This window comes from Aphelocoma coerulescens, chromosome 2 (genome assembly GCF_041296385.1).
Source record: "Aphelocoma coerulescens isolate FSJ_1873_10779 chromosome 2, UR_Acoe_1.0, whole genome shotgun sequence".
NCBI lineage: Eukaryota > Metazoa > Chordata > Aves > Passeriformes > Corvidae > Aphelocoma > Aphelocoma coerulescens.
Window position 1 is genome coordinate 159,032,250 of NC_091015.1, and position 26,713 is coordinate 159,058,962.

A 26,713-nucleotide genomic window follows, 5' to 3' on the forward strand; every position below is an offset into this window, starting at 1 on the left:
AGTAATTTCCCATGCACACAGCCCGTTACTCAGACTAGACAATCATCCTCGAGTATCATTACCCCACTGATGCCTAGTAAAAATGAACAAACACTTCTGACAGATCAGGTTTATTTGGTCCCTGAACTAGCAATACAATCCGTGGTGCAGCTCTTTTTGAATGCATCTAATTGCTCTTTGAAGAAATTTTACACATCAGTTTTTGCCTGCTGTACGTTAATGGGTGCACATGGAGCACGATCTGTTTCCCTGCAGCTCTGGTTCAGGTTATTATCTCCAGCACAGCATCCCTCATCCTCCTGAGGCTCCTCACACAGATGATTATTTTGTTCTCTACTGTCCTTGAGGACATGCAAATTACTTCGGTTTCTGAATTTTTCAGTCCCAAGTGTCACAGAAAATGAGAAGTTATCCACATTTCTTTCTGCGGCACTCATAGAAAACAGAAGAGGTGTATTCGCATTTATTGCAGAAATAGAGCACACAGTAATTAACTGACTTGCTGAAGTAGGACACTGAGGCTAATTTTTCACATGCTCTAGGATGGCAATTATTCTATGCCCTCAAGTTTTGCCCTTCCATTACTTCTTTTTTTATAAAACAAGAATAAATAGCACAGCATGGTTTATGAAAAATAGAGTTATTTATTCAACAACTAGGTTTTTAATTAATTTATAGAAAAAATTAAGTATGTAAGCTTTGGATTTCCTCCAGCTAAAATTTAACAGCCTAAAATTCTGAAGTAGATAAAAGGACAAAGCAGTCCAGATTTGCTGATTTATATTATACTGTATGTCTTGTCAAAGTCAAACTTCTGAAACAGCCCATAGTAACTAGGTTGACAAAATATATTCATAAAGCACTTAGGCCATGTTTAACACAGGCCTCAAAATTAGGGTTTTTTTCCCCAAAAATACCTGTAAGAGAAGAAAGGTTAAAGTGGGTTGTCCACTGTAACAGTGGGTCTCTAATTACCATTTATTTCCAGGCAGCAGAGATGTTAACAGTTTTTGTGCAAAGCTGTATCAGTAATTCACACTCACCTTATCATCCAAGTCATCGTCACTTTCATCAATTTCATCCTGCCGAAGGTTCCATTCATACTCCACATGGACGTGTGGGTTTAGCTTTCCTGCCTTGGCTTGAGAAAGCTGAAAGAAATAAAAATTCTTGTTAAAGGACTTGCTGTTCTTTTGGTGTAAGTTCTTTTTAGTGGCAAGAAATAAATTGAAATATTTAAAAGTTTAAAACTTTTCCAGATTCAAAAAGGAACAAAGCAATTTCAGGGCAATCACACAAACATCCTCCATTTGTTTGAGGTACAGAAAAACAGTTAAAAGGCCAAAAGGAGTTATCTTCTCAAAATGGGCAGAAGTTGCCATGTTTGACAAGCACTTGAAAAGATGACATGAAGAGAAGGTACACACACAAAAGCAGAATTGATCTGGAGCCCTCCTTTGCAAAAAGGAAAAGCAAACCTATTTATAAATTTTGGTACATACAACTGCTGCCCCTCCGAAATCACCATCCCTGTACTCGAGACAACTGAAAAGATATTTACTCTTTCATTAAATATTTTGTCTCTCTCTGTCACTGGATGAGGCCAATATGTCTTAAGCACAAAATTCCTTGACTTTGCCAGCCCAAATAATGTATTTCACATTCTTTGAAAAACTACTACCTCAATGATCAGCAAAAAAACTAATAGAGCAGTTCATGGTTATTCTGAGGAGATAAATTTTCCTTTCCAATGTCTAGGTTTTCCATCATTATTTATTCCTTCACATCTTTTGAAATGTAGTCTACTTGATACTAGTTGATTCAGGAGCGCCTTTAACCATCTTCCTGAAATAAAATTTGGAATAAAGAAAGTATTTCCAATCTGTTATGTAAGTATTCATGAACCCACTTGAGCTGAAACTGAATTTAATTAAACAGTTAAGACTCCAGTTATGCAACAGAAATGGGTTTAGTACATCTATCATAATGCAAACACCTAGTTATTTATCTTGTACTTTTTTATTGCCCACGGCAAACAATGTGCTCATTCATGTTCCTTTTTCACTCTTAACCTTAACTCATTGCTGCTTTTGGAAAAAAATGCAGAAATTATATTTCTCTTCAAAAATTTAAAAAAAAAGAGAAAAGGCATAAATGCTCTATAAGAGTGAAGTGAAATAATCAGTGAGGTATCAATGGAATTTGGATTACTGTTACTAAACAATTAACTGCTAGATAAGCTCACTGATAACATCCACTTGACTGTTTGTTCTGTAACACAGCCAGTTGGTCCACGTTAATGGCAGATGTCACTTTATTAAAGAGATATTATAAAGTTAAAAGCAATCCATCCCAATTGTGTGCTGCACAGGTAATTTATTTTCCAGCTGAAAGACTCAAACCACTGGAAATAGCACTAACTTACACAGCAGATATGGCAGTAACTGAGAAGTAGTCCCACCTTATCAACCCTAGCAAAATGCTGACTTGCATGCCCAGAAACACAGAAAATTTCTTCCATTTGTGAAGGACAAGCTCTTTTGATTATTCAATAATTAATTCATGACAAGAACTTTCAGTTGTCACAGGAAAGGTATTAAAATTACCAGCTGCAGAGCAAAAGTAGGTATCCCTCAGATCATCAAAATGAGGAAAAGGAAGAAATAGAATTAAGTGGCAAGTGACACTGTTTTGTACTGTGTCAAACTGTAAAAAACTGTGGTTTACTGTTTTGTAAATTCTCCTGGTTTTGTCTTGAATGTGAAACTGCCACAGTAGTTAGACTTTTTAGTCCCTTGATAGTAAGTAAATTCACTTGCCTACTAAATGCATGCTGGTGGCACCTTAGAGGGCCAAGAACAAACAAGCTTGTTGGTCTGATGTAGAATCCTTTTTCCTGGCTAAATGCTTCAGAGGAGTACCTGGGAAAATCCTTGACACCTTTATTTCTTGAACACCAATAATCTTTTTGAGTGGTGTCTGTTAACATACCTCATACATTCTCAAAATTCCAGGAGGTTTTTGCTTTGATCATATTCAGTAGAGGGACAAAGTCCCACAGAAGCTGGTGTTCTACATCTTTTGATATACCAACTTTCAGACATTACACTTTAGCTTCTTTCTCCTTTGAGGAGGGCAATTCTAAGTTGTTTCAATTCTTCTTATAAAAAGACTTTCACCATCTCTGGACTATCTGTCCCATTAAATAATCTGAAAAAAGCCAAAGGTCTCGACAGTTTTCATAGTACAGGGGGTGCTTAGTACTCTTGATATAAAAGCCTCTAAGAGGAACTTTTGAGGTGATGAAGCCCAAATCTCCTTGAATTATGTATTTATTGATACATCTGATCCTCCAGTACTTAAGGTCTTCAAATACTCTCATTAAAATAACTAGTACTGCCACTAGAAGAAAGATCTTTTTCTTAAACTGTTACAAAGAAAATTACTGTTGTGTTTTAGGTAAGAAAATAGTCACCTGTGGTAGGGCTTTCAGATCAGCACATAGCCAGCTGGCAGCAATACCATGTGTGAGATACAATGGTGGTGATATATTAAGTAGATCACATTTTTAAAGAAGTAAACATTCCCCCCTGCCTTTGCTCCCAGGCTCAGTTCTTACCAGTTCCTCACATTGCACAGCTTTCACTCTTTTTGCTGTGTCCAGAGCCGTCTCTCCAGCTTGGTTTACTACAAAATTAACAATACAGAAAAGAGCAATTCTTTGAGATGTCTTAAGAAGCAATTTATTACTTCTCACTACTTATTTCACTACTTGTAGCACAGTAACTACTAAAAGTGATCAAAAACATCTATTTATTTTATAGCAGCTGCAGCTCTTTATGATTCCACTCCAAGTGCTCAAGCATTTCATGTATCATCAGCTTCCTTCTGAACAGCAGCATCTGCTGGGACAGTTCCCAAATCCCTCCAAACCATCCCAGCAGAAAATATAAAAGAAAATTAGTAATTTCAATCTCCACTCTACACTTTTGCCCATAAAACTCTTACATGAATAAGCAGGAGAAACAAGCAGGGAGGGTAAGATATCTCAAAAAAACCCCCCCTAATATAAGACTTTAAAAAAAAAAAAAAAAAAAAAAAAGGGTGACTGTTGATCCAAGCAGATTTTACTTTGATTAATATGCAGAGGCTTGAAGCCGTAATTTGAAGACATTTGAACAAGAATGAATTTAAAACTTTCTAGCTTTGTCTTTATCAAAGCTATAAAATGGTCTACAATTTAAATTAACACCTGATCAGAAAGAAGGCAGTATCTGAGCCCTCTGAAAAGTCTTCTGGCACAGAATCTAATGGAACTCTTCCTAGATGCTCAGTAACAAGTCTCAATAAACAACACACTTGATGTGGATAAAACCTATGTAAAATGTACTCTCACAGTACATCAGTAAATTCCATGGAGATGGAACAGAGAATGCTCTGCAGCACAACCAGATTGTAAAGCATTTCTGTGATCAGGAACTGAAAACGATCAAACTGAGATCTATAAGCATAAATGTCTGTGTGAAATATTACATAACAGAAAGCCTGTCAGCAATCCTAGAAAATGCAAAGCAGTCCTCTAGAAAGGCCTATGACTTTGAAAGAATTCAGATCCCTAGAAGAAGGATTTCGCTATGGAAAGATCTATCTGAGATGGTTCAATATAAAAAGTACTATGAAAACATAGTACTTCTTAAGTGAAGTGAACGCCCAGATACCTTAAGGACTACATAAATTCCAAACTTCCAGCTTTTAAGTATACACCTGATGTTTCAAGGTCTAAAGACTATACAGCTCCTATATGAGATCACTCGACAAAACAACAAAAAGAGCACTTTTTGTTCCCTCTCTCCCACAGAATAACCTCAAAAAACAAGACACCAAAAAGGTGTGAACACTCCTCTGGCATCTACCTATGAGAGAGTTCAATGGAAGGACCAATAAATTTGCTTAACTTTTTTAGACAGCTTTCCCATTATAACTGCTAAAAAATGTCACATTAAATTCTCTCACTTATGATAATATTGGAACATATTCTAAGGGTTTATAAAAAGGCAAAGGAAACCAGTGACTTCTGCCACTAAACTGTGAACTTCAGTTTATACAAAAGTTCTTTACCAGGCAGTGGAGGAAAGTGATGGTGATAAAGAAAAAGGGAGCAATAAAATTTCATACCCTCCAGTTTGCATCAGCTGTTAAAAAAAACTTCTATACCATTAAATGACTGAATGTAAAGACATGCTGATCACACTTAACTCTTAGGCCTAACAAGCTGGATTCATGGGATACCTTCTAACTCATGAAACATGTGATCAGCTTTCTCAGCTGTCTTTCTGCTTCTCTTTGCCACCTACATGTGTAAGATAGCTGTAACATTTGCTGTACCTATATCAGTTCATTTTTCATAATGGCTTACCAAAAGTTTAATTGAAAATAGGATCTCTGTTTGCTCACAGTTAGGGTAATTCTTGTTTTAGATGGTCTCCCCTCCCTAATCAGTGGCAGTGTTGGCTGGGATGGGCAGGGTGAAACCACAGCACCAGCTGCCATTGATATCAACAGAAGAATTAAGTGCTGTGTACATAAAGCCCACGTATCTAAGAGTGGAATTAAAGATTTGAAGCATTATAACAGACGAGTTCTAGATTAAACAATAAACCTAAATTCCAGGCAGTTTAAACTGTCTTAACTGAATGTTTCCTTTAGGCTTCTTGTTGACAAGTTCTTCATCTTTCTAACACAGTTTTATATTATAAGTTTACTTACCACAGAGAAATAAAAAAAAGTGGCTAAAATAATGGAAAGAAATTTTAGGAAATCTATATTTCCTGGTTTTACATAATGAACTTACCTACATCAATAGTTGGCTTCCCCCTCAAAAGCAATTTCAAACACTCAGGCTTATTATATATACTGCAGTAGTGTAGAACTGTATTACCCAATGCTGTTTGTTTGTCCAGGTTTCCACTAAAAAAAAGAACAAATAATCAAGAAAAGTGTAGTAGCTGTGCTATTCATTCCAGATCCAGCATACCTATAAATAATAAATGCATAATAACTTTACTGGACAAATATGAAGTAGGAGAAAAAAATATTTTTAAATTAAACATTAGTTTCAAAGTCTATTAAGAATTGTTCCAAGGACACTGGAAATACCTGAGTTGTGATTTAGAAGGACTGAGAATCTACAGATGTGCATTCAAAAAACTAAAGAAGTGAAACTCAAGAGACTCAAACCTAGATCTCTCTAAGGTCATGCCAGTTGTTTTCCACCTGCTACTTTACTAGAATTCTTTTTGCAAACATGCTACATTAGCTCAATAGAAATATCTGAAAAATAATTCTGATACAATTAAAAGAGGTTAATAAGTCCCATGCAGTCAAGGGACTATCAAGAGGGTGGCTGTGAGAACGAACAAAAGAACTGTAAGAGGGAATTTAAGGACAACACACCAAGTTAGGGAAAGACCAGCAGTGCAAAGGGGCTTTTTAAAAACTGTACTTCCTTCAGCTTTCAAGTTCTAAACCCAGGTTTCTCAAAAACTGTTCCTGACATTTTGGGATCAAGAAAATATTTTCATAAACCAGAAAAGCAAAGCTTAGGAGATGAACACTTTTCCCAGTGTTACCCATATTGGACAGAAAGAGCATACAGGGTTGCAAAGATGCTCTTAAACTTGAGACTGAGACAAAAAACCACAAAGCAGACAGAAACACATACAAAATTATAGCTGTCTGAAGAAACTATGAAGCTTCATAAATAAACAAAATAATTCTAAATAATCATCCAAAATAAAAAATCCTTTAATAATACTCAAAATAATATTTTGGGCTCCTAAACATTTTTCAAATTATGATCTCAAACAGCTTGAATATATTAGTAGGTTATTTTTTTTTTAATTTAATAACACTCTCCTCTACTCAGCACTCACACTTTTCATGAAGGTTTTTTACTTCTATGAACACACTCCTTGACAAAAAAGAACAACTCAGCCAATAAACTAGATGCTGAAAATTACTAATTAAGACGTTTATGCTCTTCAATAGCTTTAATACAGTTTATTAACTATTGGAACACCTCTTTCAAAGTCAATCTAGCATCTGTTCAAAATTTTCTGAGAAAGATCCTTGTATTCTACTCTTACAATTCCTTTGCATGTGTCCTGTATTTGGCACATTTACTTGCCATCCCTCCTGTACCTATTTGTTTGCATTGCTTCATATTGTTATGTGCTCTAAATCAATGCCACTTGTGCATTACAGAGTTTTTCCTTTCATCTTATTTTTATGTAACTGCTTTCAATGTTTTTAATCTACAGATTTTTCCCTCTCTCTACTCCTCAGGAGCACAAAGGTCAACTCAAAGGTACTAAACTATTCTTTTTTGAAATATGTCTAAGGAGAAAGGTTATAAGTGATAAGCAAATGCTGTCCAAGGCACTGCCAAGATAGCTCTGAACATCCACATTTTTCATGTAAAATTTAATGAAAAGTTAGCAATCCATACCAGTTTTGTACGAGGAAGTCAACCAGATGGAGAGAGGTTTGGTCAGCAGTCCGGACTGCTAAATGAAGTGCTGTTTCACCTGGCTCCTAAACACATGTAAATAGAAGTTAGATTTCTGTCTTATTTCTGAAAAGCTTGTATATCAGATCTATGACACACGTCATTCACTCTTTACAAGTCTTTCAAAAGAAAAATATTAGGAAATTATGATGAAAATGATTATTGTCTTTTTTTATCTCTAAAAGACACCATGTGCTTCAAAGGAAATGGCATCACACTTTCTGAGATCTCAGCTTTCCCAAACCAAGTTTTCACTTTTCCCAGTTGGATGGAACAATCCTGAGGAGTCTTTAACCATTTTAGCTACCAGTAACTGAAAGGGATCCTGTCAAGGAATACTGGGTAAGTTTGCAGTATTTGTTGCTTTATGACAGCCTGGTGAGCACCAAGCAAAGTCCCAACATTATGTCCTACAAAAACAGCATCACAAAAATCACAGTCCCACATACATTAAATCTCTTACAGACTTGCAGAACAGTTGAAGTTGGACAGGACCTCTGAAGGTTATCTAGTTCAACCTCCCTGCCCAAGCAGGGCCATCAAGGACCAATTGCCCAGGACCACGTCCAGATGGCTTTAGAATATCTCCAAGGACAGAGACTCAATATCCCTGGACAACCTGTGCCAGTGTTTGGTCATTCTCACAAAACAAAAAGGTTTTTGATCTTCAGAGGGCACCTCCTGTGCTCCCATCCTGTGCCATTGCCTCTGGTCCCATTACTGGGCACCGCTGGGCTCCATCTTCTTTCCACCCTCCCTGCAGGTATTTCCATACAATGATGAGATTCCCAGAAACCTTGCCCCAGCTGAACAATCCCAGATGTCTCAGCCTTTCCAGGTGCTCGAGACTCTCAGACACGTTTGTAGCCCTTCACTGTATTCTCTCCAGTATGTCCATGTCTCTCTTGTTATGGGGAGCCCAGAGCTGGGCACAGCACTGCAGCTGTGGCCTCACAGTGCTGAGTGCAGGGGAGGATCACTGCCCTTCAGGTGCTGGCAATGCTTCCATGCTGCCTGGAATACCATTGACCACCTCTGCCACAAGGGCGCACTGCTGGCTCACGTTCACCTTGGTGTTCATCAGGACCCCTAGGTCTCTTTAGGCAGAGCTGGGTGGTTCCCAGCATATATTTGGTGCATGGGGTGTTTCCTCCATATATAGGGTTTCTCCTTGTTGAACTTGAATTGAATCATACTTTATTTTCTATACATATGCATTAATGCATTGAAATAGAAATGCTGTTTAATTCCATTTAAAAGTTGCACGAGAAGTTAATCTAAATTTAGATTTCATTAATTCCTATTGATCATAAAGAACATTTAAAAAAGCATATTACAGTATATATACTTAGAATTAAAGTCCTAAGTAAAAAGATATTATAAAATTAAACATCAGAGAATTTACAGAGGAGAATGCTTCTATAAATGTCCTAACTGCAAACTACATTTCAATTGGTGCTCATACCTTTCTAGATATCACTGCCTGTAATAGCTGGGAAGACTGAGGAGCTAATTCTGTTGTGACTGCTGTGGATGACAAATACAGAAAGCTGACCTTGCAGTCAGAGAATTTGTAATGTGCTTCCATGATAAGCACTCTGTGATAGCTCAAGTGCTGAGACTATACTGAACTTATCCCTCTCACTGAACATGGACAGGCACTGTGTCCTTTGCCAACTGAGCTATTTTCACACAACTTGTTGAAAATATTCTCTGACATTTCTCCAGGTTGGGTTTAAAAGTGATGGGAGAAAACATGGCTGAGCAAGTGGTTACATGGCATTGATTATCTATAAAAACTGGTTACTTTGCTCATGATTAACATATGTCCATGGATAATTAAGGTCAACCTGGACCGATTTTTCCAAAAACTGTTACTGATTTCAGAAGGAAGATCAAGTACTCAAAACTTGATAGAACAGATACACACACACACACACACAAAAGAATCTTCCTGGTTGATTTACTTCTGTAGATGTCTCATCAGAAGCTGTGAAGTCATAGGATTTATTCTTTCCTTATCTACAGTAAACAGAGACTTGCAGACAATCAATAATGTGTTTCTTCAGCCACTATTTTAAAAACAGGTATGATACTGTATGTGGTATCAGGTGACCCTGGGCTATCAAGCCAAGTCCCCCATCTCTGGGACTCTTTCTAAAGAAGGCACACTGCAGGACAGGTGCTTTTAAACACATTACAGTTGCACCAAAACAGTGTATGACATCACTGTTGCATTTCACACTCCTTTAGACCAATTGATGACAAAAGATAAAGTATTCTTTTCCCTCTCCACAAGGAGGCCACGATAAGGAAAGGAAGAAAAACCCCACCATTTTCATATGTTATTTCTCTTGTTTTATCATCTAAAGTAGCAGCCCCAGATCCTGGGCATTTTACAGACATATATGATTTAAAATAATCATTGTTTACCTGATAAGCTTACCTGTCCAGGCTCCAACAGTGGCTCCATTAGCTCTACCCCCTCTGCATAGACTTGAATTAGTGCAAGTAAATCCCTGGATTTGACAGCCTCAAGTAATTCACTCAGTTTAGCTGCTGCAGATGCACAAGTCTTCCTAGAGAACTTATGATCTACATATTTAGCAGTGATAAATTCTTTACGTGCAGTCCTGTGAGGTGTGAAAATAGAGCTTGCTTTAGAAATTTTTAGAAAAATGGGTCAATGATTATAATTTAAAATCACCTTGTCTAACTTGGAAGCTGAGGAGGGAAGAAGGAAACTACCTGACAAAATGTGTGTTATTTATTGCTACACTGCACGTCTTTCTTGCAAACAAGCCCAAAATATGGAACATTGTCAGTTTTATCCTGTCTTCTATATAAAAATTACTCTGACTGGGGCCTAAGATCAAAGCAAAAGCAGAGCTAGTGCCATTTAGTCCACTAAGTTTATCATCTGAGGGTTTACTACAAAACTCAAAACAATCCAAACAATCAAATTGAAACCCAGACTAAGAGTTTTATACACAGAGAAGCTGAGGTAGCTGAAATGTGGCTATATGACTGGAGACTGAACTTCTATGAAGCTCTGCAGTGGGAGTAAAAACCTCCAGTCTTCTGCTATCCTAACCTTCCCCTGGCTTGGTTAGTGTTTAAGACACTTTACATCACAGATATATTCCACAGTAAACTTCAGAGTTTAACGATTCAAAACTTACATATCACTTGATGGACTGGGTTTAGGTGAAGGACTAGGTAAATTCCCTTCCATAATATCATTAAAACTAGTATTTCCTACATTCTTGGCCAGCTGCAATAAGAAAAAGAATAAATGAAGGTGAGGACTTTTGGGGTTTAGCAGCAACCTAAAAACTGGACTATTAATGTGCATTTTCCACACTATTAATAAAAGATGGAACACACAGCACTGCAAAGTTAAAGCATAATGATTACATGTAAATACAGAGCAATTAAAAAAAAAAAAAAGTAAATTCTGTTCTGTCATAACTTGTACAATAGACTTCACAGTCACAGAATTATTTTCATTCCAAGACAATCTGCCTCCAACACAAAACTGGAACGAGGAACCAGCAGCATGAACACTGAAATGGTGCTGGTACACTGATGAGGAAGCTGCTTTGGGAAAGAAGCTCAGACCCACTGAAGATCAGGCATAGTAAAATTTGATTTAAATTAATAGTAACTTTTCAAAGTAACTCAATATTTCTTGAAGAGAGCAAGTGGTAATGTTGAACCTATACCTAAATCCAGATCTGCCTTACATCTTTTCTCAATTTTCCCATATAAAATTTCCGTAACAAGTGTCTTCTTTCAGGCCAAACACAGCTAGGGAGATAAAAATTCTGCAACAGTTTCTTTTTTATTTGTTTATATTTTTCCTTTTTTTTTCTTTTTTTTTTTGTAGTCTCACATCAGATTCCTTTCATAACTTCAACATCACATGATTTCATTCATCAAATTAAGATTCCTTCAACATTTTTCTTTCAGAATTAGTAACAGTCATTCTCCTTTGCCAAGTCAAATTAGCTTCATGTTTCAAATTGCATGAGCTTTTAGACCGCCCTGATTTTGGGTCAAGATCATCTACTGAGAGCCAAAGTTCTGTTGGCACAAATTAATTACAATGGAGGTCAATACTCATTCTGTGACACCTCAGGACATGAAATGGGAAGTGACAAGAGTATCAATAATATGTAATAATATATAACCATGCACCTGTAAAATATCTACAGAAATATGAATGAGGAATTCTGCAAAAACATATTCCTTGAAAAAGATTAACAGTAAATTGTGTATTTCAGTGCTTCCTACATATAGGTCAACATTTGACTAAAAAAAACCCAATATAAATTAAAGAAACTTACCAAGAGTTCAGACGTTCCTAATTTGTCTAATTCCAAAGACTGGATTCGAGAAATATGGACACCCATTTCTCTGTGTATTCCAGAACACTCAATGCAGGTTAAAATGCCCAAATTAGTTGATAGCCATGTTGGATCTGTAGAATTGAAAAACAAAGTATTTAATCAAAGTCCAAGAAAGATTTTCAATCGTGGTAAGAAATGTATTCTGAAATGATTCCTTATTTAATGTTTCAAAGAATGGAAATAAACTTAGAATATTCCGTACTTTTCTCCAAACTCAAGTGCAAATTTAACCACTACCACAAAAATTGCTACCAATGGAATGAAGCTTTGAGATTTAATAATGGTCCTAAAGGCACTGAATTTAGACTTATTAATTCATACTGAATTAATGTATTTCAATACATTTAGGATTTGTTTCCTGTACAAATTACTTCCTGTTTTTAAAAGTAACAGATCTCCTAAATTAGACAACCTCTGAAGTTTTAAAATTTACTTCTTAAACCTTAAATAGTCCTTCATAAAAGATTAATCATAGCACTTTCCAGTATGTAAAACAGCAGCATGCTGTAGAAAATTTGAGGAGTGTTGGCTAGTCCAGGAAAAAAAAAATTTAAAATGCTGTCATGGAGGAGATCTGCATGTAACATTAGAATAGATTTTATCCTACTGAATGCTACATAAGAAGTATGACCAGTTTTTAAGGAAAAGAAAAAGCTCCAGACATACTTTGTGCACATACATGTCTTCAAATTAATCACTTCCTTGACATTAAATAGTAACTGCTGAAGCATTAAGCCAAGAGATTTAAAGCAGCAAGCTGGAGTACAGAGGTGAAGCTTAAAACTTTACTACAAATTAAAAGATGAATGAGAACTGTAATCTGAAGTTTCTATAGCTTTACATAATGAAATAATTGAATGAACCAGTCCCAGGACTTTACATAATTATATCCCAGGTTGTAATTTTCTCTAGCTATTTCAAATTTGGATCAGTTTGGCATCAGCAAGTATCTGCAAGATAAACACGATCTACTCAGTTCCTAATGAGCATCACCTTCTTGAAGTGTCTCTTTAGATGAGAAAGCTGCAGCAGCTGCCAGCTCCCACAGCTCCACACCAGCTCAGTGTACTGTGACCAGCTGCCCCTTCTCAAGCTCTGAGTGACACATAACTGACCTGTAACTCTGCACTTCTGAAGATATTATGTGATAGGATTTCAACTCTGGGTCTCATTCTTTGCACAAGACTACTTATTCCACCTCTGAATACTTCTGATAGTGCAATTCCAGTAGTCTCATGCCAAGATAAAGCCTCAGAGTAAGATCCTGGCCAGGTCAATTTTTCCACAATCATTGTCTAAATATTACTCACTTCTACTTAGTAGCATGCACAGGATCAGTGATGCCAAGCAACTTCCATTCAAGTGCAACAAGCATCTAGACACAGTGCAACAAGAACAGTTCAAACTCCAGAGGGGCTTGAACTGCTGGAAGTAAGCACAGACAACACACAAAAATATTTTAGTGAATTAAACAGAACTAATGTAGGAAAGTCATATTTGTTCTTTTAAAAACAGGTTGAAGACTGAGAAACATCACTTAGAAAATTAGTTTGCACTCTACAAACACTTCTTTAAAGAAATTACTTTGCTCCCAACAAGAAGTTGATGACATGAACAAATGGAGATACCTGGTGAGCCACAATCACAACAGACTTCATTTCCCGGTAATCTCTGTATGTCATCAATAATGGCTTTTGTCAGATCCTCTAAACTGTTTTCACCTGTGCTCTGCTCTCCACGGAATGCCATATTTAATGCTTCTTCTTTGCTGTTAGTCAATACTGATATCCATCTAGCACAAGATAAAGACCTTAATGAAGATCTGCATTTGCAAATACAAGTTAATCTACAAACTGTAGAAATCTTGCCAGGAACAAAATATTAGTGGGACTACAGGGAAGGACTGTATTGGGGGAGAGACTGAGGAGGGGGAAAAGTGAGACAAAAATGAAAGATTTGAGAAAAGGTAAGTAAGAATGAGAAGAGACAAACAGTCATAAGTCTAACATTCCTTTGATGAACAACTTTAAAGTCAAGTTCTCAAGTTTCTCAAATAAGCAGAAGTTGTGGAAGAGAAAGGGGGCAATTAATCTCCTGTAAATTTAACTGCTTTAAAATGTGCCCAAAATCTTCCTGAAGTCTGTCCTGGAGAAAATGATAACCCCTACTTTCTCCAGTGTGCATCTTTCTCTTCACAGAGGAAACAGCAAGAACCCTGGTGAATATGTTGATGCCTCATTGCCTTTTAAAATGCAGGTCTCTGTGCACTAATCAGAGTCAGACTGTAATACCCAAATTAATGAAAATTTCTGTGGCAACCAAGGGGCTAAGGAAGAGAGGATGACAGGAGAGTAATATTACCAACAGCCAACACAAAATTTCAGGAGCAACAGTTGAGTGCAACAAATCAAGACTCTTTAATTGTATCTCAGGCACTATTGCCTTCCCTCCCAATCACTTTGCAAGTTCTTGTTTACACAATAATGTTTTCATTAAAACCAAGCAAAACACATTTTCAGTAGCTGCTGTGCTACATGTGGAAGTAGAGAGGAACGCAGTTCCACTAAGGACAAGCACATTGCAGATTCAGTGTTCTAATTTAGAAAAAGAGCAAGTTAAAAAGAAATCCTCCCAGGTACAGTGATTTTAGATGATTTTAGATCTACTGCAAATAATTTTTATTTTTTTTTTACACAGAAATATTTTAAATTGGCCGTGTCCTCAAGGCATTTCATGTTTGCAATGTTCAGATTGTCTGCAATCATCAGTCTTCTGAAATATGCAGAAATGGTTATGGTCATCTAAACAAACTAAGAGAACTTCAGATTGAAATTCATAATTTCTCATTGAAATAACAATGAAAAGATAAGCTTTAAAGGATTTCAGAGAGAAATTTATGTGTGTAATCTTAGAACACAGACTTGGAGCCTGAATTAATATATGGTCAGTCTTTATTATATACTTCATGCACATACATTTTTTTAAATTTTTATGTGCAGAATATAATCTAGGAATTTGTGCTTAAAATGATTTAAAAATTTTGAAAAATCAACCTTCAAATAAAAGAGAAATGGAAAGTCTTGAGCACAAATTTGCTCCACAGTTTACATGCTGAAAACAATAAAGGTACATGAACCTTTCTCATTACATGAGATGAACCCACACTAGAGGGCATTCTTCTGCGATTTTAATGATCAAATTCAATGTTATTAAAAAAACATAAGAGGCAGTGGTGTCTTGTTTCTAATATTATATCAATGTTTGGTTAAATACACAGAGTAAAATAATAATTTAACTCAGACAAACAACATTTATCCTGACATTTGTTGACAATTTCTTTCAGCATTACAATTTGATTAGTTTGTTAAAAAGGCAGAACTTGAATAAAACTCAACTAAGCAGTAACAATTAAAAAATTATTAGATGCAACTAAAACAAACACAACACAACTGAGCCAGCTGTTAGTTCAATACAGATTTCCTTATTACGAGCATCTAAACTGTCAGAGCAATCATTACTTTGGTTGTGTTTGCTCAGGTAGAAGGAACCCTCTGTCCAAGACTGTCACGGGGTCACCCTGGAGTCAGAGCAAGAGGCCCCACAGTGGCAGCTCTTCCCTGACAAGCACAAGCACAAGGACAGACATGCTCTGACTGACTGGTGCTGTTTATCAAGAAGTGCCCAGCTGGTCACCAGGCCTTCCTAGTAGGCTGCACACTCAAAAATAAACAATTCAAGTCAGTAAATATGATATGTTAATTAAATGTAAATAGTTGATAAAACTCCTTAAACTGCTCTTCTCTTTTTCTTATCTGTACTAATCTTTTTTATTCTTCCTTTATTAAAAAAACCCATGTATTTGCTTTATTTCACAATACTGCCACTGCCAAATGAATAGTCAAAAACCTTCTGGTAATACCTCGTGGTGTTCTTTCAATTAATTTAAAGATTAATCAAGAATTACAGAATTGCTTTGTCTTCTTGTTTTAGGACAAATGGAAATGGCCTCAAGCTGTGCCAGCAGAGGTTTCGATTGGATGTCAGGAAAAAAAAAAATTCACAAAATGGGTTTTTAAGCACTAGAACAAGCTGCCCAGAGAAGTGGTTGGGCCACCATCCCTGGAGGGCTTTAAAAGATGTGTGGATGAGGCACTTGGGGACATGGTTTAATTGTGGGCTTGGCAGTGTTTGATTAATGGTTGGACTCAATGATATTAAAGGTCTTTTCCAACCTAAGCAAGTCTATGATACTATTCTACCTAATACAATAAACAGGTGGTCCAATTGTCTCTTAAACTTGTTTTTCTGAATATCAATTTCTTAATAAGCAATTTCTTATCATGCTTTCAGGCATTTTGTTTGCTGGAGATTCAGCTTTGAAGTTTTGAAGAAACAAGGCTAAACAAAAATCTGGCATCATAGGTGCCTCCAGGAAATGGAAGGAATTCCTTAACCTTGCATGGACCAAACAGTCACTCAGGTTTCTCTTACTTCTCTTCAGTATTTCCAAGTCGATAAAAAACCCTCCCCCAAGAATAAGAACTATTCTAATAGTTGGGGGTTTTTTCATTTTGCAGAAAAAATTTGTCTGTCTCTTCTGACAATCACCATTGCACCATTGTTGTTTCCAGGTAAACGCACGAGCAGAACAAGAATAGCATAACGTTTTTCAATTATTGAGATATAACTTGTTTTGTATGGAAGAAACATCAGATAGTATCAATGCCTTCCAACTCAGTCTTTGCAAGGTGAAAAACATCTGAGGACTGTTGCTAAAAATTAGACTGAAGTTAGATGTCTGTTTCTCCATAGAAAACTTTCTAAATCTAGGTTTGTTTATAATCCAGGCATTTCCTGCAGGTAAAGATATGCTCTTGGTCTTTAAAAAGAGCATAGAAGAGTATGTTTAGCCCTATCCACAATTACAAAAAACCAGAAAGCAACTACTATTGCATATGTTAAAAAAAATCAGGTTACTTTTCTTACAATCTACACATAAATATATATTTACATGTACATACAGAAACACACAACCCACACCCCACTTCCCCCTATACACTGTACTTTGTCTACTAGAGAAACTAATAATCCACTGAGAACTTAAGGACTGTCAATCAGTAATTAAAAGCCAACAAACAGCTGCCTGGATAAAAAATGAAGAAAGGCACTGGCCTGAAGGAAATGTTTGAGGGGAAGCAGTAACAAACCTCTAACAAAATGTAGGCTACAGTGCTTTGTGTGTATGGCTTTTTTTTTATATCTCCTTTTAAAAATTATTATTATTAATATTATGCAGTTTGAGGAGCTATTTATGGAAGCAGTGTAAAATGATCACTAGGAAAATGTATGCAAGGTCAGTTAAACTAGAATAAAAACAAATGCATCTTGCTTTTGTCTCTATTTAGATGTGAGTCTGCAAGGAAGCTGATTTGAAAATCTATTTTCACAATTATTTTTCCCTTGGTTCACAAAGTAAAAAGGACAGAACAGAGGCAGCACTAAAACTGTGTGGACAAAACACAAGAGGAAAGGAAGAAGGGAGAGGCACACCTATACCAGTCAGGAGGAAATTGAAACAAGAGGATGACAACTCTAACTGAGGAGTTACATCAAGTAGTTCCTGCAGAACACCCTTAAATCACTAAGGCTGGAAATCCAAGGGATGCTGTTCCCAAGACACCTCAGAGAGTAAAGCTTTTAGGGTCCACTCAGTGGCTGCACAAGAAAAACAGAATGTTTGGTTGCATTGCAGTTGCGCATCAGCACATTCACACCCATTCAAGGGGGGCAGCAGAAGGGGAGGTGCTGAACTCCTCTCTCTGGTGATCTGCATCAGGACATGTGGAAAAGGAAGGGAGCTGCATCAGGGGAAGTTCAGATGGGACACCAGGAAAAGGTTCTTCAATGAAAGGGTCGTTGGTCACTGGAACAGGCTCCCTGGGGAAATGGTCAGGACATCAACCCTCTCAGTGTTCAAGGAGCATCTGGCCAATGCTCTCAGTCACATGATTTACTTGTAGGCAGTCCTGGGAGGAGCAGGGAGTTGGACTCAATGATCCTTATGGGTCCCTTCCAACTTAAGATATTCTAGGATTCTTTATTCCAATGCAAGTAATTTCCTCAGCCACTTGACTTTAGAGTGATAAACAAAACTTCAGTGCTTCTAATGGGAAATAAAACCAGCCTGGAATTTCAAAACAGTCCAACAGGCAGCCTGCTAAACTAAATTTATTGATCTGCCTCTCAGAAGAAGGTTATTGCTAATATTCTTCCCCTACTTTGCTCGTGTGTTAAGACAAAAAAACCCCAAACAAAGCACTTCACCTTTTAAACCAACTAACACAGTAAAAATTAATTTATGGCAGAGTACCAAAAACTTATGACTCATCAGAAACAACAGTATTTTGTTCTCGGCTAAGAAAATTACTGGAATAATTAAGTTCCAGGATGAATGCAGTAATCATGACTAGCAAGTCAGCTTTGCACTGTAAGAGCCAACATAAAGCTGTGGAAGACCAGAAGGAAATAGCTGCACAACAAAGAATTCTTCAGCCCTTTTATTTCACCCATGAGTCCCAAGGTTGAGCTGTCAATGCCACTGCTACCCATCACTACCAAAGAAGTGAAACACCCTACAAACATTCCCTGTACTTTTAAAATACACATGGAGCAACACAGTCTTCCACTAGAACGTGGATATTTAAGGAAAGAATGAGGAAGCCTTTGCTGTCCTCTTCAGAAGTAATTTTTTTTCCTTGAACTATCAGGTGTTAAGCATTAAACAACATGCACAACACATCTGGTGACAAAGGAGGAAAAACCAGCGGTACATGGTTCTCAGGAAATAGTCTGATGCAGAAGGAAGAAAGACTGTTTTATAGGAAATAATCTGGTTGGAAACATGCATTAATGAAATAAGTTCCTGTATTCTGAAGTACACAAATGTGCTTTGCTGTTTATTTCTAGGCCTACAGAAGAAAAAATGCACTGCCTGTACATATTTTCTATGTGTCATATGGAAATCTTTCATCTATTCATTATCTTTTATTTCAAGGAAAAGGTAGGATCAAGAGGAAAGGAAGTAACTACAGAACAGGGTTAACAGAGAAGATTTGAGAAGAATTTAAAAATATTTCATTTGAATCTTAATAATCTGATCTACAATATCGTACCAAGCACTTCACACAAACCATGTACTGGCAGGATACACAATCTAAATGGGGTTTTGATTAGTTTGGTTTGGTTTAGTTTTGTTTTTAACATTACTAGGTTTTAAAAGAGCTCTGTAGTGTGACACAAAATAATTTACATTTACAGATTCATAACAGCAGAAAAAAAGAGACGGTAAGCACTACTTATGCATCAGCTGAGAAAATTATTTCCACTGTTATGTGTGATTTTATACATCTCTATTGGCAAAATAAACTTGAAAAAATGTAAACATTCTTACGCTACGTATTCCTGTTCATCTTCTGCTTGAAAGTGGTATGTTCTGTTATCTGAAATAAAGAAATACATCTTCATTTGGCACATGAAAAAAGTTAATGTGTCTACGTATTTGGTACTAAAACCTACTTGGCAGCTAAAGCCTTCAAGAGCAATTTCTCTTAAAAGGCATCATTAATCATTTATTCATAGCAATGGATAACAATTCCAAAAAAAATGAAAAAAGGAAGATGAAACTCTAAATTTTGATGCATACCAGTTGTAGGTATTTCAAAAGTCTTAAGCTTTGAAATATTACAGAAAAATACACATATGGATCAAATTTTACCCTTTCAGAAGTCAAAACTGAAACATAATTAGGAGAAGAGGGCAATATTAATTTATTCCTTTTATATAATTTTTTCTTCCAGTTGAGCCAAGAAAATTCTTTTTACTAACTAACAGATGAGACATGAAGTGGCTATTATCTGCCACAATCAAAGGTTTCCTAGACTGTTCTTTTCAATACAGAATGTTGGAAGTGTTTGTTGATTAATACTCTATGCAAAGCCTGAAAACAGTAAGTTGACTCATCACCTTCAAAAGAGTTTTTAAAACCAGACTGGATAAAAATACCTGCTGTACAAGACCAAAATGGGAAAAAGGAAAACCACAGGAGCTTTAATGCTGAGAAGACAAGGCAGTATCAATTTTCAGAGAAACAGAAGTGTATTTTTAATGTATGGTAAGAGAAAAAGAGAAATTAGGTCTCCTTGTCTTCCTCATTCTTTCAAATAGCCCTCAAAAAGCAGAAAAATGACTGAAAAATAGGATAAAGACAAAGGTCTTTCCCTTCTCCTGGTGGATATAGCTAATGCATGTTCCAGTAAGCTGCTAAACATCTCCCTGAACTTAGGGAGCAGCCCATATGCTGCATTTCATGGCTTGTCACAAACAAACAGTATCCACGTCACACCTACACAGAGAAAAGGTTCTATATCCATTTGTCCATTGTCAGAACTAGAGGCTCTGGACACTCATGAGGCACTGTGTGTGTCTGGATAGACCTGAACTTTGAGCTCTAGCCTTGTGTTCTACTCAAAGCATCTTGCAATGACATTTTCAGAAATCCCACGTAACGCAAGACGGTGCTAGAGTTGCTACATACGTGATATTAGATCAAAGGACTTCTTATCTTCAGCATTTGGCTTCACCTGGCAGGTCAATAAATTCAGTTTAGCTGGTTGCCTGTTGGACTAAAAAGAAAATTTATTTTACTTTAAAAATGTATTGATTTAGGATTATTTTCCCTTTCTGGGGAGTGGGCATGTATGACACTATTTAAAGCTTGGACATGCACACATATCCACCCTCAAAAAGCTGGAGATCGGCAGCTCTTGGTCTGACTTGGTCTCTAAAAACAGACACATTGCTAAATCTAAACAAAATTAAAAACTTTGTGGCCACTCTTTATCTGAAAGATGAAAAAAAAAACCCTTAATAAACAATATGCTAATAATAAATACTTTTTAATTGCATTTCATCAACAATGAAATCAACAATGGCAAAACTATAATGCAGTTTCTCATTACAGCCTGCCCATATTCCAAGTTTCCTCACATTTTAAATAAATCAAAGATATAGTCCTAGAACTTTAAAAGGGAAAGTGGAAAGCTGAAGATTTGGAGTTTCAGAACTCAGAATAAATACCAATACCAATATTCTGTGCTGCAATTAAGTCACTTAAGACATCATAACTAAATGCATCTTTGAGGTATTTTGGGTTTATACAGGTAGTAAATTTTAGAAGTTGATGTCTGTCAGTGGAATTTGGGGCAAAGAGAGAAAAAGGGTGAGGAAATGGGACCATCTCCCTTAACAAGAGGAACTCCTGTGGTCATTTATAACAAGTTCATTATCATACTCCCACAAGGCAGTTCTATCATTGCCTCCACCATCATCATGTTGGAGCTACCTCATGACTGAGCATTCCTAGGAAAATCCTTCAGACATATTCCTGATTCCAAGAACTTACTGTGATCAAAACTTCCCAGCATTTCAAACTTTTAATTGAAAGCACTAAAAATACTAAACACATTCACTCATCTGTCAGACTCTAACCAAATATCAAATTCTTCCCAAGTTTCCAAATTACATGCTTCATATATATACCATGAAAATCCTTATAAGAAAATCCATCCGAAGTATTAATTGAGAAGTCTGTTCAGTATATTTGCCATTTTCTTATAAAACTACTGAAAAATTAATTTCATAAGCTACAGTTTCACAAAACTTCAGCAGCCAGAAGCTGAAGTAGCATTCTCTTTGCAATAGCAGATCAGCAGCAACAGAGTTACCAGGAAAGGATGATGTTAATTTATTCTTTTCATATAAAAGTATAAAAACAACTTACCGTTGCATGTGATATGGTAAGAATTCCATTTTTAACAGTGCACTTCCTTCTTTGCCATACTTTCCTCAACCTACATAAGAATATCATACCAAGTTCAGTAACCAGACCTGACTTCAAAACACATTAATCTCATTATCATTTTGAGACGATTAGCTTTAAAAAACAAACAGATGCAGTCAAAATTTTACTGAATGCCTCACCAAAAGAAACTTGGAGATTTCTGACAGATCTTAATCCTCTTTAGAGAGTTATAAGACAATAGGTTTCTTTTAACTATGATTTTATTTTTTTATGCTTGCTTGTCACACTTTTTATATTTGCTGTATTAAATTTAGTTCTGTGTTCAGGTTTGAACTTTGGAACTCTCAAGTACTCGTGGCACATGCATTAGGAGAATGTTCCTGAAGCAACCACAGTAGAAAACACCTAAATTAGAGCATGAATGTAGTAATAGTTTACACTATTATGTGCTACCAGAACATACCCATCACTCTTCTTTAAAAGATAACCTTTCTTCTCACTGCCATATTCCTTATTCCCCTGAAGCTGATGCATACTGTATCCTCCTTGCCTGCTCTGTGAATCCTGAAAAAGGGAAAAACGGCATTAATGTTCTCCTGATGTGCACAGTAAACTTTCCTAACCATTAAGCCTATTTTTTTTTCCTCTACAACATCACAAATTAATAGATTAAAAAAAGGAGAGACAACTCCTACAGCATGTTTTACATTCATAGGAGAGCTTGCTTTTACACCACATGATCTTGAACTAGATACATGTTCAAGATTTAATTAATACATTAGGCCTTTGATGCAAATATGCACCTCAAAACAAAGACTTTTAGAATACAGATATTTAATATTGTACAAACTTATAAGCAAAGAGTAAAAGGCTAAGATAAAAATTCAAAAAGAAAACAACAGAATACAGCATGCATATATATTTAGGAACACATACATAAACAAAGACAAATGCTAATAATCACTTTTTTATTTTTTTTCAAATTAAAGATATGTATAATTCATGAGTTTTAGTGAATGAAGTCAGCTGAAATAACTTTTGGCCTGATCTAGTGAAACAATTAAGTGAAATGGATTAACTTGTTACAAGCACATCAGAAAACAAAAAAATCCCCAAAATTCATTAAAACATTGACTTACTCTCCTAGACTTCGATCACGAAAGGCAAAAGCAATAGAGGAAAGAGAAAGCAAATAATTTAAAACAAGAATTATTATTTATTTAAAAAAACATGTTCGTTGAACATAAATTTTATAGCCCCCATTGTTAAAACCATGTTTCCCCTTTCTAAAGACACTAATAGAGAGAAGGCAAGAGCTACTTTTTTAGCCATATTGGTGGTTTTTCTCATGAAGTAACAAAACATCGTAACAAAATTCCAGGCAACCTGGCATACATGACATTGGCTTCACAAAACAACTAAGATGACTGCAGGATCAAATTTTAATATGCCTTCTATCTTTAGACTCTTTAAATTGCCTGAAATAATAGTTATATTGTATCCTCCACCACTGGAAATAATTCTGAATTTCCATTGAAAAAGATCAGGCCCAAAGTTAACTTTAAATTTTTTCTGCAAGTGTATGCAAAAGGCTATAATTAAGGGCACATCAGTTGGGTTTTAAATATAACTGTGAAACAATAACCTGCAAAATATTTGACAACATCCCACCAAAAAAAAAACCCAAACCCAAAAGAATGGGAAGTTCAATTATTCCCTTGTCAATAACCTTTCCTCTTTAAAGCATAGTTTCTTACTACCACAATCAATATATACTGAAGAAACAAGGCCTCAATATTATTATTTTAAACTGCTTCCCTGCCAAAGTAATGTTTGGTAAGAGTACTTCTGATTTTTTACAAATCCACTGGAGAAAATCCCATTCATTTCATGTTCTTCAATAATTCCATGGTTTATTCAGGGTGCTTACAATTGTTTTTCATTTTGTAACAAGTTTGCCACAGAGTTTAGAGAAGTGTTTTGGTAAAACTGGCAGTTGTGGTTGGAAGCAGTAAAAAGGCTGCTGCAAGCTGGGGGCTGCCAGCAGAGCTCACACCACCACAATCAGAAATTCATTTGTTAAAAACAAATTTCAAATCCCCACTGGAATTAGGGTAGGATGGTATTAGCATAGGAAAGAACACAACGAGATATAGTTCTTGTTGCAAATAGCATATCATAGGGAGATTTGGGGAAATAAATCAAAATGTAAAGAAATAGTTGACAAAACAGACACAAAATATGATTCTGAAGATTAGCTATATTCAACTTAATGCTAAGTTATATTTGTACAAATAATCAATGGAAAAAATAGGGAACAGAAGCCTGTATTAAAGGCCTGGTTTCTTTTAAAATTTAAGCTTCTTAGGATATGAGCATTTTGCAACACACAAGGTCAGCTGCTTTACACAATTAAAATTACACTATTATCCATTAAAATACTTTTTCCAAAAGCCATAAACCACAGCAATTTTCCGAAATTAGATCATCCTTGCACCACGTAACAGAAACTGCCCCAACTTGACATGAGGACAGCACAATAGTGCCCACAAGAGACACTCTAACAGAGCCAATGTCAGTGGTACTTCCTGCAAGGAAGCTGCAGCACTGGCATTGCTGCACAGCCCAGGATTCAAACACAGTCAAGATGTGCTTTTCCAGGAACCAGGTAACTGCAATGATTACAGTAATATTTTTTCACTGATGAAAGGACAGGTATGCCAGAAAAATGTGTAAAGTCATTACAGATGCCCATAATGCTAAATAAACACCTTGAACAAATGCAACAGGGAAACGGGAGTTGCGTTATGAGACCTCAAAAATGTCAGGACATCTCACTTATCTCATAGCAGCTCTGAAGAGGTTAAAGGTGGCAGAATTTACTATTTGGACAGGAATCACTAGTTTCAACTTCCTTCTCCTGGCCAAAGAAACTTATAGCTAGAAACAACCTGGGCCTCAATATTATTATTTCAAACTGCTTCCCTGCCATGTTTGGTAAGAGTACTTCTGATTTTTTACAAATCCACTGGAGAAAATCCCATTCATTTCATGTTCTTCAATAATTCCATTAATCCATAAATTTTCCAGAGATGAGATTATAATGCACTAATATAAGTAGGAAAACGTATACTTAATCATAATCCACCAGGCCATCTGTCACAATAATAAAGTCCAGCTTTATGTACTTGAAGAGTTGGATATACATAATGATGGAGGCTGACTGGTGAAAACTCAGGCCATGTCAGGCTTTGCTATCTCTTAACCAAGGAGTAATGAATGCTGCCATGCTGCTTCAAGATTAAACTCTGAATACCTAAGTAACACATTGTTTTTCAAGCTCCTCAATACTTGCCAGCATCATTACACTCCAACTCATGTCATGTAGCAGAATTTCATGAGTCAAAGTCCTCATGTTGATTTTGAAAGAGAAACTTGAACATCAATGTGATCAAATGGTTATTTTATCAAAAAAGCAGATTCTTTCATTACAGCATTTCTCGCTCCTGTGATTTGCCTGGGTATCTGAGAATCACAATACTGCTCCTTTTTATTCTAAGACACAATTTCAATTCTCTTTAAACCAAACACTTTATTTTCATATTTACAAATTTATATACATATATTATATACACATATACACATAGTTTTTCAAGAGTCCTAGAATTTGCCCACATTCAGAACAGTTGCACAGTTTATTTTGGTGATGCCTGTGAAGATACTTTATTTCAACCTGCATTCAAGTTTCAAAATTTGACTTTACATTGATATTTGACTTTACTTTTATATTTTAGATGAGGTTACTTTCCACTAAAACACAATATTTTTACTACACATACATAAAATAAGTAACCAAAAATCCAAACACTATATTTCATATGTTACTCTGCCTTATAATAATCTATGAGCAGCTTTTGAAACTTGACTTACATGGACTGAACCATATGCAGCCATGGATGCACAACACACAGTAGTGAAGAACAACCACACATTTGTCCTGCTTTATTTCCAAGAACTGTCCACAAACTCAACAAGACATGCATCTTCCAGGAGAGGAGGAGATGTTTTTCTTTGCTCCCCAAATAATCAGCTTGTGGAAGGAAAGGTACGTGAAAGGAAAGCAAGTCTTGTTGCTCTGTGTGTTGGGAATCAATTCATGATGAAGAATGAGCAGGAATTATGTTCAGAGTGATTTAGATAATAGGGAGATGACAAATGTAATGCCTGTATGGAAAGCTCTCTAAGTATGGAAGAGATCTAGTAAGTCCACATGCACATTGGAGATGGAAGCGAAAAAAATACCGAACAGAGAACCAGAAAATACTGTAAAGTACGAGATAAGGGAAAAACTGAGCACTAGAAAGAGCTGGCAGCTGTTACAATAAATTGGGATCTATTCAAAGGGACTCTGTAGTACTCCTGTCAGCATTTGTGACATGAAAGAAATTCTAAAAAACAGTGTGTTGTAAAGCTGTGTTGTTCCTCAGAATGATGGGATTAGAAGTGGAACAGACCCCTGGCCAAGGCTTGTCTGCTCTATGATGTACACCTATGTTATGTAAGTACACATAAGCAAGTATTCAAAAGAAATAAAATCATTACTGTAAGGAATTACTCATCCATCATTTGTTATTTACTGTGATTCCACATTAGTTAATTTACTAACTTCAAGCCACACAACTACACGCAATGGCCATAATCACAATGGGCTATCTATAAAATTACATGACAGCCCATGAAAATACTTGCCCCAGTTACTAAAGTTCTATTTTTTAAAAGTTTCAGAAGAATTCCAGGAACATAAAGATTTTTTAGCTTCACACCACACAAGGGACATTAATGAAAACTACTTTGAAGAGTAAATTTATTATTACA

General features: G+C 36.1%; 1 protein-coding gene across 1 annotated transcript in view; it reads right to left on the minus strand.

The window, feature by feature from the left end:
• ASAP1 (ArfGAP with SH3 domain, ankyrin repeat and PH domain 1) overlaps window positions 1–26,713 on the minus strand; it is a 148,742-nt gene that overhangs the window by 26,560 nt on the left and 95,469 nt on the right. Inside the window, 12 exon segments of the mRNA XM_069005491.1 lie at window positions 1,044–1,151; window positions 3,620–3,687; window positions 5,852–5,967; window positions 7,508–7,593; window positions 10,014–10,200; window positions 10,750–10,841; window positions 11,917–12,050; window positions 13,608–13,771; window positions 19,430–19,478; window positions 20,573–20,660; window positions 21,818–21,887; window positions 22,302–22,402. Of these exon segments, the coding sequence (XP_068861592.1) occupies window positions 1,044–1,151; window positions 3,620–3,687; window positions 5,852–5,967; window positions 7,508–7,593; window positions 10,014–10,200; window positions 10,750–10,841; window positions 11,917–12,050; window positions 13,608–13,771; window positions 19,430–19,478; window positions 20,573–20,660; window positions 21,818–21,887; window positions 22,302–22,402 (1,263 nt within the window).